The 14,832-nt window shown below is 46.5% G+C and overlaps 1 protein-coding gene and 1 pseudogene across 1 annotated transcript; both read left to right on the plus strand.

Annotated features, from left to right (window-relative positions):
* Positions 1–785: 785 nt before the first annotated feature.
* On the plus strand, positions 786–3,160 carry LOC125529797 (uncharacterized). The gene is made up of 5 exons (XM_087539692.1): positions 786–948; positions 1,045–1,543; positions 1,880–2,116; positions 2,221–2,441; positions 2,564–3,160. The coding sequence occupies exons 1-5, from the start codon at positions 941–943 to the stop codon at positions 2,874–2,876; spliced, it is 1,278 nt and encodes a 425-aa protein (XP_087395818.1). The 5' UTR covers positions 786–940; the 3' UTR covers positions 2,877–3,160.
* Positions 3,161–3,670: 510 nt separating this feature from the next.
* On the plus strand, positions 3,671–5,429 carry LOC147984152 (uncharacterized; annotated as a pseudogene).
* Positions 5,430–14,832: the final 9,403 nt, after the last annotated feature.

Genomic DNA, 14,832 nt, shown 5'->3' on the forward strand with positions numbered 1-14,832 from the left:
TTCTGTTTTTTTTTCCTTTCGTGAGAGTCACGGTTTTGCTTCCGCGAGAGGCATGATTGTGCTTGCGCGAAAGTCACGGCTGTGCCTCTCGGAAAGGGAAAAAATACGCGTTTTCTGTTTTTTTTTTCTTTCATGAGAGTCACGGTTTTGTTTACGCGAGAGCACGGTTGTGCTTTCGCGAGAGTCACAGTCGTGTCTCTCGAAAACGGAAAATACGTGTTTTCTGTTTTTTTTTCCTTCCATGAGAGTCACGGTTTTGCTTCCACGAGAGGGACGGTTGTGATTTTGCGAGAGGCACGGGAGTGCCTTTTTCGGAAAGAGAAAAAACCATGCTCCCGGTTCGGTTTTTTTGCCCCGTTTTTTTCATCCCGTTTTTTTCGTGAAAAAAACTTCGTCAAAACCTATCACCATGGGATCTAGTTTTGAAGATCTCGACGCGAGGAATCCAATGATGAAAACGGTTCGAGATTTAGACGCACGGTTTAAGAGATAAAATGTTTTGAAAAAACGGATCTATGGAAAAGGAGAAAACTCCCCGGTAACGACAAGTGGCGCGCTGCATGTGCATCACTTGTCGCGACCTGGGAAAGTAAAATGTTTTTTACAACGAGTATTCCTTAATTAGTGATTTCTCTAGAGAATCATGTACAAAACACATTTCGTGGGCCATTTCGGGCTGCTTCCATTCGTTAGCCCACGTGCCGTGTCTTGGGCCCGCTTCTTTCTCTCTCTCTCTCTCAGTAGTCCTCGTCTCCCGCGGTTCGGGGAGCAAGAGAGAGACCCGATCGATCTCTTCCGTGGGCATCTCCGCCCTCTCCCTCCACCACCTCGCGGGGTTCTTCCTTTCCCTCGCCATGACGCACGCCGCTTCCTTCTCCCATCGCTCTCGGCAGCAGCAGCAGCATCCACGCAAGCGCGGCGTCCACGGCTCGGGAGAGAGATGCCCAGGTAAGCGCACACGCATCCATGGCCGCCGTGTGTCGTACTGTCGTTCCTTTGGTTTCTCCGTGGAGTATGCTTTGATCCGTGCGTGCCTGTGTTTAGCTCCGAGGCGGCGGCGGCGGCGGCGGCTTCAGGCGCGCCAAGTTCTTCCGCGGAGGCCCCGCGTGGGGGAGGACCGGGGCGATGCGAGGTAGGCTCGCGGCCACGCGACCCGGAAGGAGACGGGCGCGCGGCGGCGCAGGTCATGGTCACGCCGATGCCGCCGCCGCCGGAGCCTGAGGTGGTAGCGCGGAATTTGGCGGCACCGACGGCATCTGAGGTGAGAGCGGAGACTGTGGCGGCACCCACGGCACCGGAGGTGAGAGCGGAGAGTGTGACGGCATCGGCGGAGCCTGAGGTGAGAGCGGCGAGTGCGGCGCCATCGGCCGCGCCTGAGGTGGTGAGAGTGGAGAATTTGCCTGCGCACCCGCAACCGGGACCGAGGCCGAGGCGGCGGTGGTGGTCGGGGATCCCGTGGACGAGGCTGCTGCTCGGAGGCCTGCTAGTGGTGGCGGTCGGCTATGCCTTCTACAAATGGGGGCTCCCCCTCTTATCAGACAAGGTTCTTCCACCCTCCCTTCCTCGCATTCTACTACTCTACTAGTATACGTACTACTCTACACATCTGATTTTCTCTTTGACACGTGATTTGTGTCTCCTGGGGAACCCATGTTGTTAACTCAATGGATTCTCTAGTTCATCTTCATTCACCCAAACAATCCCCAGATACAGACATACAGTACACAAGCACATGCCATTTCTGTTTTCTACACTGATGATGCCATCAGGATTCTGGACTCTGCTGAAGTGCTCATGCTCTACACTCCAATTTCGCTAATCTTTTTATCTGCATGTTGGAGTATTTAATCTGCCTTTACGGCATGATGTTGCACTGTAGGTGCTCTTGCCGATCATGCGATGGGAGGCGACATCTTTCGGGCGCCCTGTGCTGGCTATCGTGCTGGTCATTTCCATGTCCGTCTTCCCTACCGTGTTCCTGCCCTCTTTCCCGTCCATGTGGCTGACAGGGATAATATTCGGCTACGGCCTGGGCCTCTTGATCATCCTGGTTGGCACCGGCATAGGCATGTCCATACCGTACTGGATCGGCTCCCTGTTCCTCCATCATATTCATGTAATGTTCATCATCTCCATTTCCTCAATCATGGGCTGCCTATATAAATAGATGATGGTGTGCCCTGAGTTCTACTCTGCATCTGAAGTCTGAACCTATTACAGGGATGGTTGGAGAAGAAATGGCCTCAGCAGATAGCCCTGATCAAACTGGCCGGCAGAGGGGGCTGGTTCCAGCAGTTCCGGGTGGTTGCGCTGTTACGGCTCTCGCCGTTCCCGTATGTGATGTTCAACTATGTCGCAACCATCACCCAGATCAACTTCACCCCTTACATTTGTGGCTCGGTTGTCGGAATGGTACCTGACGCGCTGGTCAACATCTACAGGTATGATTCAGAGTCCAGAATAACATTCAGTTGTTCAGTACTCCGTAGTACTGAGCAGATGGCCTATCAAATACCCAATCTTAACCAAGATCATCTTGCTACCTTGTCCTGTTTTTGTGCAGTGGCCGGCTGATCCTCGCACTGGCGGACCTGAAGTACGACCAGCGTCGGATGACAACGGTGGAGATAGTGTACAACGTCATCTCTGCCATCGTTGCAGTTCTTATAGGGGTCGGGTTTACGGTCTACGCGAGACGAGCCTTGGATGGCATACAAAGCGCGGAAGGCGCGCGGCAACCTGAACCCGCTGTCGTCCCTGCTGTCCCCGCACCGGAGCTCAGTGATCGCCATCGAAGTTCCAGCTCTGTGCCGGCGTCAGAACTCGGTGGTGATCGCCAAAGAAGTTCCAGCTCCGTGCCAGTTGATGTTGTGTAGTGGCATACTGGCATGCAGTATATTCTTTAAAGAACTGCAATGCTTGAAAGATCCAGCCAGGGTTTTACAGAATGTTCTGAACCCTGCTGCAGCACTTGTGTTGGTTGGGTTGGGTGTCAAAGGTCAAGACTTCGTGGGTTCTTCTAACCTGGAACAATGTGGATTTACCTGACCGGCTTTCTTTAGTTAGAACCACACACGAATAGCAGAAAACAGGGTGACGGTTAGGCTCCGTCTGGTGTTGCATAGCTTTCCATAAGCATTTGTTTCATTTTGTGAATGTATTACAGTTAGAAAATATCTTTCTTAGAAATAACAGAGAATTCTTGCTTGGATTAGTATAGTATAGAGATTGTTTGTGGCTGTTGCTTCTCTAGTATCCATCCTCGTGCTTTGAGTTAATTGCATGTTGGTACCACACTTGCGCGCCTACTCACGAGTCAGTACCACTATTCGTGTATGTCGCAGTTCAGTACCACTATTCGGCCTAACTGTTACAAACTGGACTGACAGCCGTATAAGTGAGTATTGACCATGTATCTGACAGACGGGGCCCATCTGTCAGGTGACACGGTGGCCAGTCGGCGCGTGCCTGGTGCGCTGACTAGGACGAGGCCGGTGCAGTCGGTCTACATGGGCTCGGCCGGCTCGGTCGTGGGTCGGCCTCACTCTCGCTCGACCTCACTCTCACTCTCGCTCGACCTCACTCTCACTCTCGCTCTCCCTCCTCTCTCCGATTCGCCGCTGCCCGCCGCCCGCCGCCGCCGCCACCTGAACCGGCTCGCCGTCGCGCCATGGAGGACGAGAGCAGCCAGGACTCAAGCATGCAATACATGAACCTCTCCGACGACGAAGCCATGCATTACCGGGTGAGTTGTAGAGCTAGGGTTAGGGTTGGGTTATCTGATTTGTGGGGATTTGATTTGATTCGGGGATTTTCTTTTCCTTTTGGTCCTGTAGATCCCTGCTAGCATTGAAGACCAAGACTACAGTGGCATTGAGACAGCACCCATAGTTCTTTGCCATCAGCATGGTGTGGCGGCTGAGAGGCGTGTAGCATTTGAAGCATTTAACACGGACAAGAGGTTCTTAGTTTGTCCTAAGAGTGTAAGATTCTGTCGAAACTCTGTGTTAATTGTATTGCTTAATCTAGCCATGTGCATAGAATTGTTCAGTCGAGTGCATAGAATTCATGTTTTCTAATCTACCCATGTGCTGATGCACATTGTTTAATGAGTACTCTTATTTAATTGGGTAGCCGTGATGGTCATTTTGTAGCCATTTAGTACAACTGATGCTAATCAGTGGATTAGAAAATGTGTTGATGCTTTCCATGTATATTTAATTTGGCCTATAATTTTATAATTGGTCAACAACTTAGTTTGCAGTGCAGTGCAGATAATCATTGTTTAGCTCACAAGAGTACTCACTTTGCAAACTATTTGATTGTTTAAGGTCAGAGAGATTCAATGTCAGAAGCTTAAAATTTTAGTGTCAGAGGTTCATTCTTTAGTTGGCTATATTATTAAAGTTGTTTCTCAAAGATGCTTAAAGTTCATTTTTTAATTCAGTGGCAGATGCTTAAAGTTGATTTGATTTGTATTTCATTGTTTAAAGTTAGATGCTCAAAGTTCAGTTACAATTTAAAGTTAGATGCTCAAAGTTCAGTTATAATGTAAAGTTAGATGCTCAAAGTTCAGTTATAATTTAAAGTTAGATGCTCAAAGTTCAGTTATAATTTGAAGTTAGGTGCTCAAAGTTTAGTTATTATTTAAAGTTAGATGCTCAAAGTTCATTGTTTAAAGCCAGTTTATTGCTTAAATAATTTGCCTAGGAGATTGATTTTGCACATGCTATGGTTGTTTATATTGCAGGAAGATGACAACTGTGGTATTGTTCTCTGGGTTGACCCAGAGTGGCCTCCTACATTGTAGAATGCCTTGTTGAAGCTATGGAAAATGTATCATGACAGCAAGAGTGATAGGAGGAAGGATAACCTGGAGAGTTCACTCACTATTCACCATTTGACTGAAGAAAAAAATAATCTGGAGGCCAACTATGACAAATTGGTTGAAGATGTGCACCAACTGTTCAATGCTCAAGAGGATAGGATGGTAGATTTCAGCTATTTGCAGGCTAAGATGCAGAATGTGCATGTTTCTGATTCAGTTGTATCTGACATGAAGACAGAGATGGGGAAGAAAGATGCAGAGATCTTCAAGCTGCAGGAGAAGTATAAAGTACCGATGAACCTGACACAATCTCAAGGCACTTGCATCAGGAACCTGAAATTCAATCATCTAAATGAGAAGGAAGTGCTTAGTACATCCACCAGAAACCTGCAATTCCAGGTTGATGAACTCAAAACAATCTGAGGAAAAGCTCACCCAGGAGAACACCCAGCTGCTCCTTCACATGGGTGATCTCAAGAAGGGGCATGACAAGCTCACAGCAAGGAGGGATCAGCTAAAGATTCAGATTGCTGAACTGTTGAAGTCAGAGGAGAAGAACAAGCAGAAATTGAAGGGGATCATGGACATCTTGTCAGAATGAAGATGTAGAGGAGAGCAAGAGCAAGATTCAGGTCAACATGAAGAAGAAGAATGCTTGCTTTGCCGACCTTTTGTGGAGTATGGTGTTATTGTGAACTAAGTTATGTACTATGGATGTGTAGTTGTCGTGAACCACTATGTTGCTGCTTTAAGTTGTTGTGAACCACTATCGTGTTGTTGTGAACCACTATGTTGTTGCTGAGAACCACTATGTTAACTCTTAGTTGCTGTGAACCACTATGTTAATCAATATGGTGTTGTTGTGAACCAGTTTGTTGTGAACCAGTATGTTAACTCTTAGTTGCTTGAACCAAGATATTGAACTCTTTTATGATTTTAGTTGCTTGTCTTGTTGAACCAAGATGTTGAACTCTTTTATGATTTGAGTTGCTTGTCTTAGTTGGTTAATATTGAACCACTATGTTAATCAATATGGTGTTATTGCTTGTCATAGTGAGGCTGCCTCATAGTGATTACTCTACTCATTTAGGGTCCGTCGACGTCGAGAACCCCCTAAACCAAAGTGGTTAGTCATTTAAGCTCTATCAACGCCGAGAACCCCCTAAATCAAAGTGGTTAGTCATTTAGGCTCCGTCGACATCGAGAACCCCCTAAACCAAAGTGGTTAGTCATTTAGGCTCCGTCGACGTTGAGACCCCCCTAAACCAAAGTGGTTAGGCATTTAGGCTCAGTCAACGTCGAAAACCCCCTAAACCAAAGTGGTTAGGCATTTAGGCTCCGTCGACGTCGAGAACCCCCTAAACCAAAGTGGTTAGGCATTTAGGCTCCGTCGACATCGAGAACCCCCTAAACCAAAGTGGTTAGGCATTTAGACTCCGTTGACGCCGACAACCCCCTAAACGAAAGTGGTTGGGCATTTAGGCTCCGTCGACGTCGAGAACCCCCTAAACGAAAGTGGTTAGGCATTTAGGCTCCGTCGACGTCGAGAACCCCCTAAACCAAAGTGGTTAGGTATTTAGGCTCCGTCGACGCCGAGAACCCCCTAAACCAAAGTGGTTAGGCATTTAGGCTCCGTCGACGTCGAGAACCCCCTAAACCAAAGTGGTTAGGCATTTAGGCCCCGTCGACGTCGAGAACCCCCTAAACCAAAGTGGTTAGGCATTTAGGCTTCGTCGACGTCGAGAACCCCCTAACCCAAAGTGGTTAGGCATTTAGGCTCCATCGACGTCGAGAACCCCCTAAACCAAAGTGGTTAGGCATTTAGGCTCCATCGACGTCGAGAACCCCCTAAACCAAAGTGGTTAGGCATTTAGGCTCCGTCGATGTCAAGAACCCCCTAAAACAAAGTGGTTAGGCATTTAGGCTCCGTCGACGTCGAGAACCCCCTAAACCAAAGTGGTTAGGCATTTAGGCTCCGTCGACGTCGAGAACACCCTCAACCAAAGTGGTTAGGTATTTAGGCTCCGTCGACGTCGAGAACCCCCTAAACCAAAGTGGTTAGGTATTTAGGCTCCGTCGACGTCGAGAACCCCCTAAACCAAAGTGGTTAGGCATTTAGGCTCCGTCAACGTCGAGAACCCCCTAAACCAAAGTGGTTAGGTATTTAGGCTCCAGCGACGTCGAGAACCCCCTAAACCAAAGTGGTTAGGCATTTAGGCTCCGTCGACGTTGAGAACACCCTAAACCTTATCATCAAATCTCATCATCAAACCTTAACATTGCCAATAACACTACTCATCAAATCATCATCAAACCTTAACATTTCCAAATTGATAGCATAACATTGCCCATAACACTAAGATAGTTGATAGCAATTCAGTACAGCCGCCTGACCTCCTCGCCGGAGTTGAGTATTCCGGGCGCCACACCTCTCTCTTTCCCCTGCCCCTCCTTCTTCCTCTCACAAAGCTCTCTCTCTCCCCCGTGTCGCGTAGGGCCTCGGAGTTTCGTCGCACCGCCGCATGGAGTTCGCTGGAGCTCGCGACCTCTGCCGTTTCTTCGCCCAGATCTGTGCCGCCCTCGCCGTCCTTGCCCACATCCGGTCAGATCTGGTGCCCAGGGGCCGGATCCACCCATTCCCGTTGTCAGTCGGACCCATCCCCGCTGCCTGCCGCCGTCCCCTCGCCAGAATCCGTCGGTCGCCGCCGTGTCGTTCCTCCTCTGCTTCCCGCTCGCCCCTTCGTTGACTGCAACGCCAAGGCCCAACTCCCTGAAGCGATGTGAGCAGGCCCCTCCAGCCTTCTGCGCGCTGTTGGGCTTGTCCCAGATTCGGCCCGCTTCTGTTTTTTTTTTCTTTAAGCGAATTTCCTATTTAACCAGTGCATTGCATATTTACATCTAGGTCCCTCATGTTCATGCATATAATAACTCCATAACCGTGCATCGGTTTAAAGTGATCTATATATGTGAAATGCTTAGAATTTTGTGTAGATTAATAATTTCCAACTTTCATCCATGTTTAACATGCTTAAAATGTTGTTTGATTAATTTTTCTCATATGCCATGCTTAAATGCTTTATTTCATAACTAAATAACCATAGCTCCAAACTTAACAAACTTTATATGTAAATGGAGTAGAAAAATGCATAGTTTAACATGGTGGTATTACTTTGCATGTTTAACAACTCTAAAATATGCTTTAGGGCAGAACAGTACCAAATTCAAATATTGCATATGGGGTTTTTCCGGAATTGTTGCTTGTTTTGTTCCGGCCTCATTTAAACTTGGCTAGATAGGTAGTTTTATTATGCTTCACCCCTTGCCATGTTAATCAACATTTAATATTGTTGGGTACATAAACGAGATCGAACTAAATAACTTGAATGTGGTGTTTCGTCAATATGCAACGGAGTTGCGTATTGAGCTCCACTTAATTTGTAGGATTGTTTGTGCATTTTGCCATGCCATGCCTCATTAAACCGGACATGCATCATACTTGGTTGTGCATCATGCCATGATTATGTGATGGTTGTTTACTTTGTTGTTTGCTTCTTTTCGGTGTTGCTTCTTCAGGTTAGTTCCGAATAACATCGCGTTTGTGATGATTCGTTCGACTACGTCCGTTTGTCTTCTTCATGGACTCGTTCTTCTTCCTTGCGGGGTTTCAGGTAAGATGCCCATACCCTCGAAATCACTTCTATCTTTGCTTGCTAGTTGTTCGCTCTTTTGCTATGCCGCGATACCTACCACTTGCTTTATCATGCCTCCCATATTGCCATGTCAAGCCCCTAACCCACATTTCCTAGCAAACCGTTGTTTGGCTATGTTACCACTTTTGCTCAGCCCCTCTTAAAGCATTGTTAGTTGCAGGTGAAGTTGAAGCTGGTTCCATGTTGGAACATGGATATGTTGGGATATCATAATATCTCTTATTTAATTAATGCATCTATATACTTGGTAAAGGGTGGAAGGCTCGGCCTTATGCCTGGTGTTTTGTTCCACTCTTGCCGCCCTAGTGTCCGTCATACCGGTGTTATGTTCCTTGATTTTGCGTTCCTTACACGGTTGGGTGTTATGGGGACCCCCTGACAATTCGCTTTGAATAAAACTCCTCTAGCAAGGCCCAACCTTGGTTTTACCATTTGCCTCACCACCACCTACTTTTCCCTTGGGAGTCGCGCTTCCGAGGGTCATCTTTATTTTAACCCCCCCCCCCCCGGGCCAGTGCTTCTATAAGTGTTGGTCCGAACTAGAGTCCTTTGCAGTGCCACCTCGGGGAAACTTGAGGGCTGGTTTTAGTTGTACGGAGCGCTCATCTGGTGTTGCCCTGAGAACGAGATATTTGCAGCTCCTATCGGGATGTCCGCACATCGGGCGGTCTTGGTGGTCTTGTTTTACCATTGTCGAAATGTCTTGTAACCGGGATTCCGAGACTGATCGGGTCTTCTCGGGAGAAGGAATATCCTTTGTTGATCGTGAGAGCTTGTGATGGGCTAAGTTGGGACACCCCTGCAGGGTTTTGAACTTTCGAAAGCCGTGCCCGCGGTTATGGGCAGATGGGAATTTGTTAATATCCGGTTGTAGAAAACTTGACACTTAACTTAATTAAAATGAATCAACCGCGTGTATAGCCGTGATGGTCTCTTTTCGACGGAGTCCGGGAAGAGAACACGGTCTTGTGTTTTGCTTGAACATAAGTAGCTTTCAGGATCACTTCTTGATCACTTCTAGTTCACGACCGTTGCATTGCTTCTCTTCTCGCTCTTATTTGCGTATGTTAGCCACCTTATATGCTAGTGCTTGCTGCAGCTCCACCTCACTACCTTTCCTACCTATAAGCTTAAATAGTCTTGATCTCGCAGGTGTGAGATTGCTGAGTCCCCGTCGCTCACAGATACTTCCAAACAGTTGTAGGTGTCGATGATACCAGTGCAGGTGACGCAACCCAGCTCACGTGGGAGCTCGATGAAGATCTTGATCGTTGTTTTGCGTCTTTTCCGGTTGATCAGTAGTGGAGCCCAGTTGGGACGATCGGGGATCTAGCATTTAGGGTTGTCTTTCTTTATTTTGGTTCCGTAGTCGGACCTTGATTGTATTCTAGATATTGTATGATATATCTATGTATTGTTTGAAGTGGCGATTGTAAGCCAACTCTTTATCCCATTCTTATTCAGTACATGGGATGTGTAAAGATTACCCCTCTTGCGACATGCCTACTATGCGGTTATGCCTCTAAGTCGTTCTCCGACACGTGGGAGATATAGCCGCATTGTGGGTGTTACATGTTGGTTCAGTATAGTCAAACCTAAGCATCCAACCATGGTTCAGGACACAAGACATTGATCAGTACCATAGTTTTGAGAAACAACAACTCATTACACTGATCTGTTACCACTGGGAGAAAACCAGGTCATCCAACCAGTGTGACTTCTTGGGGCAGAAGATGTAGAAGGAGTTGCATATCTTGGGGCAGTGAATGGCCTTGCACCACTAGTTGATGGCTGTGAACTTGCACCAGACCTTGCAGGTGGAGGTTGTGATCTTGGTGCAGGCTGGGATCTTGCAGGTGGAGGCTGCTGCTGTGATCTTGCAGGTGGGGGCTGTGATCTTGCAGGTGTAGGTTGCTGCTGTGATCTTGCAGGTGTCTTGCAAAAAGAAGTGAGATTGGTATTAGTAGACAACATTAAAATATTAATGAATGCACTAGTCAACTAATACAAAAGAAGTGAGATTTGGTATTTCCACATGCTTGTTTTTCCTCATAGCCAAATCTGGTTTCAATTGTTTCAGGCAGTTGGTGTATCTATGGCCTTGGAGACCACAATTAGAGCATGTTATTGTGGCCATTCTACTGCTGTCCTTTGGCTTTCGCACTTCAAACTTCCCCTTGATCCTCTTCTCTTGTTTTCTTCCTCTCCTAACATAAAATTCTGGTGGCTCTATGTCTGGTCCATGTGTCCTTATCCAGTCATGTTCACCAGGAACAGGAAAGATCATAGGTTCATATGCTGCCACATAAAATGGTTTTTTGAAGAATTTGCAAACAAAGTCCTCTGGAAACCTCTTGGCCTTGTTAACTGCTGAAATTGCATGGTTGCATGGTAGGCCACTGAGGTCCCATTTTCTACAACCACATGTATGATTATCCAAGTTTACAGGGTGTGTTTGCTGCCCACTGGTCACTTGCCATAAATTAACACCAGCTTGAATGGGTTTGCAGTATCTGGCCCTCTCCTTTTCCAGCTCTAGCTTCTCAGCATAATGTGGTGTGATCTCCCAGAAAGCTACCTTTCCTCTCTCTCTATTCCTATGCCACCTCACCATTTGCTTGTGCTTAATACCATCAACCATAGTCCTAATAGGCTTTTTCCTAAAATCAAGGATATACTTGTTGAACACCGAAAGATCGTGGATGTCGCCTAGAGGGGGGTTGAATAGGCGTTTTAAAATAATTACGGTTTAGGCTTGAACAAATGTGGAATAAACCTAACGGTTAATTTGTCAAGCACAAAACCTACAACAACTAGGCTCACCTATGTGCACCAACAACTTATGCTAAGCAAGATAAATTACTAGGTGATAGCAAGATATATGACAAGAAACAATATGGCTATCACAAAGTAAAGTGCATAAGTAAAGAGCTCGGGTAAGATATAACCGAGGCACGCGGAGACGACGATGTATCCCGAAGTTCACACCCTTGCGGATGCTAATCTCCGTTTGGAGCGGTGTGGAGGCACAATGCTCCCCAAGAAGACACTAGGGCCACCATAATCTCCTCACGCCCTCGCACAATGCAAGATGTCGTGATTCCACTAAGGGACCCTTGAGGGCGGTCACCGAACCCGTACAAATGGCAACCCTTGGGGGCGGTCACCGAACCCGTACACCTTGGCAACCCTTGGGGGCGGTCATCGGTACCCGTTAAATTGCTCGAGGCGATCTCCACAACCTAATTGGAGACCCCGACGCTTACCCGGAGCTTTACACCACAATGATTGAGCTCCGAACAACACCAACCGTCTAGGGCGCCAAGGCACCCAAGAGGAACAAGCTCTAGGGTGCCCAAACACCCAAGAGTAATAAGCTTCTCAAACTTCACTTCCACGTATCACCGTGGAGAACTCAAACCGATGCACCAAATGCAATGGCAAGGGCACACGGAGTGCACAAGTCCTTCTCTCTCAAATCCCACCGAAGCAACTAATGCTAGGGAGGAAAATGAGAGGAAGAACAAGAAGGAGAACACCCAGAACTCCAAGATCTACATCCAAGGGGTTCCCCTCACATAGAGGAGAAAGTGATTGGTGGAAATGTGGATCTAGATCTCCTCTCTCTTTTCCCTCAAAAACTAGCAAGAATCCATGGAGGGATTGAGAGTTAGCAAGCTCGAAGAAGGTCAACAATGGGAGAAGAACACGAGCTCAAAGGATAAGGTTCATTGGGGAAGAAGACCCCCTTTTATAGGTGGGGAAAAATCCAACCGTTATGCTCACAGCCCGCACCGAGCGGTACTACCGCTCCAAGGAGCGGTACTACCGCTAGGGCGGTAGTAGCCCTTTGAAACACAACAGCGAGGAGGCAAAAAAGCCAGAAGAACCGTCAGAGCAGTAGTATCGCTTGACCTCACGGTACTACCGCTAGGGGTAGCGGTACTACTGCTAAGGGTAGCGGTACTACTGCTTGCGAGCGGTACTAAAAAATTACATCCGTGCCTACCACCGCTGGACTTGTGACGAGTTTTTGGTCCCGAGCGGAAGTAGCCACGGAAGTAGCCGTGGTAGTACTGCTCCAAGCGGTAGTACCGCTCCCAAGATTGGTAGTAAAAAATTACATCCCTCCTGTCCGTGGTAGTACCGCTGCAGCCTTTTTAGAATACCAAAACTAACACAACTTCTGCAAACGGACTCCAAATTCGACGAAACCAAGTTTGTTGGAAAGCTAGCGACAAGGGCTAACACAATCTTGAAAGAAATACCAATAAGAAGCAAATGAGAAAAGTCCCAAAAGAAAATGGTGAGAACCCTTTCTCGGATAAGACCGGTAAAACCTCCAACACCGAAAACATCATAGAAGACGCATGCAAACTCCGTTTTCGATGAACTCAAGCTTGTCATCAAGATGACCATAAGCTCTAAGACTCAAAAAGAGAACCAAACAAGAACCAAGAAACATGATGCAAGGATGCAATGGTTGGAGCTCTCGACGAACGATACGATCAAGCTACTCACTTGAGAGCCCCCCTTGATAGTACAGTTATCGATCCTATAACCCAGTCTCCCAACTACCACCATGAGACCAGTAAAATAGAAAACCTATCAAGGGAAAACCTTTGCCTTGCACATGATCCACTTGAGCTAGATGATGACGATCTTGTCCTCCTCAAGATGGACCACCTTTCTTGATTGCGTTGGGTCGATGGAGACTACATGATTGCTCCCCCATACTCCACTATGGGTGAGCCACTCTTCGGCACATCTTCATAAGTCCATTGACACCATAATGGATGGCAAGCTTCAAGCACTTGATCTCTTCGTGATTCTCCACTTGAACTTGCACACGGCAATCTTGATGATGATCACCACTTGATGTCATCCTTCCCCTGGGTTGTATGATATCATCCTCTTGACGCAAGCCCATGGACACGCACCTAACCCCACATAGACTCTCACATAGACCATGGGTTAGTACACAAAGTGCAATGGACAATTCTTACCATACCATGGGATCACTTGATCCCTCTCGGTACATCTTCTACTCTTTGTGAGTTGATCAACTTGATTCACTCTTGACTTAGTCTTGATTAACCTTGAATCTTTCCAACTCTCTTCGTTTGGATGATGTCTTGAAGGTAAACATGAATGATCACACAATCTTCTTCTTCAAGACATGCTTGCAATAAGCTCAACACTCACATGACCAATCTTTGGATAATTCCTTAATAGCACCTTAGTCAACCCATAAACTCCTTGAAACCAACACATGGACTTCAAGAAATGCCTATGGAAAAATTCTTCAAATATAATTCAATGCAACCATTAGTTCATAGAGAATGTCATCAATTACCAAAACCACACATGGGGGCACCGCATGTCCTTTCAAACACCTCAGATAGGTTGTTAACAACCAAATCTGTCTTGTAGTTAGTGTCAAAAGCATGCCTAGCCCATGTTTTCTTAGGAATTGCATTAAGCCAGATCCAAGCATCCTCACACTCATTTCTCAAATCATTCATAGCAATATTAAACTTATGTTCATTGTAAGCATAACTGGCATTATCCATGCATTTCTTTAGATCTTCCCCCCCCCCCTAAAACTAGCATTCTGGAAATTTGCATATAAGTGTCTAAGACAATATCTCTGGTGGCAGTTTGGAAATACTCTATTCACTGCATTGAGTAGCCCCTGTTGAAATTACACAGAAAACTAAGCTACTGACTATAGTTGAAGATAGACAACAAACTATGCTACTGAAATCACACAGCAAACTATGTACTTACCTTCTGTCTATCTGACATGATGGTATAAGGACCAAATTGGCCAACTTCTCCTCCTAGACATATCTTGAGTTGGTGCAGAAACCAACACCAATTTGCTGTATCCTCGTGACCAACAATGGCAAATGCAATTGAAAAAATGTTATTATTGCCATCTCTACCAGTGGCAGCAAGGATCTGTGCACCTGTGGTCAGCTTAATACAGCATCCATCAACACCTATTTTGCAAAAAAAGAACCAATTAAGTCAGTACATAGCAAAGAAACTAAAGCAAAGGTTTAATCATGTACTCCCTCTGTAAACTAATATAAGAGTGTTTAGATCACTAAAGTAGTGATCTAAACGCTCTTATATTAGTTTACAGAGGGAGTACATAGCAATAAAACTAAAGCAAAGAAACAACTAACTAACCAATGAAAGGTCTGCATCTATTGAGAAATCCCTCCCTTGCTCCATTTAAGTAGAAAAACATTGCATGAAACCTTGGCCCTGGATGTGGTATTTTTT

The sequence above is a fragment of the Triticum urartu genome, chromosome 2A (assembly GCF_056163025.1).
Source record: "Triticum urartu cultivar PI428250 chromosome 2A, HENAU_Tu73, whole genome shotgun sequence".
Lineage (NCBI taxonomy): Eukaryota > Viridiplantae > Streptophyta > Magnoliopsida > Poales > Poaceae > Triticum > Triticum urartu.

What these genes read in the sequence shown, in the direction of transcription:
- LOC125529797 (XM_087539692.1), top strand. An exon ending in TCCCCCTCTTATCAGACAAG is followed by an intron (nt 1,544 to 1,879) that starts GTTCTTCCACCC and finishes GTTGCACTGTAG; the next exon opens with GTGCTCTTGCCGATCATGCG. An exon ending in TGTTCCTCCATCATATTCAT is followed by an intron (nt 2,117 to 2,220) that starts GTAATGTTCATC and finishes AACCTATTACAG; the next exon opens with GGATGGTTGGAGAAGAAATG.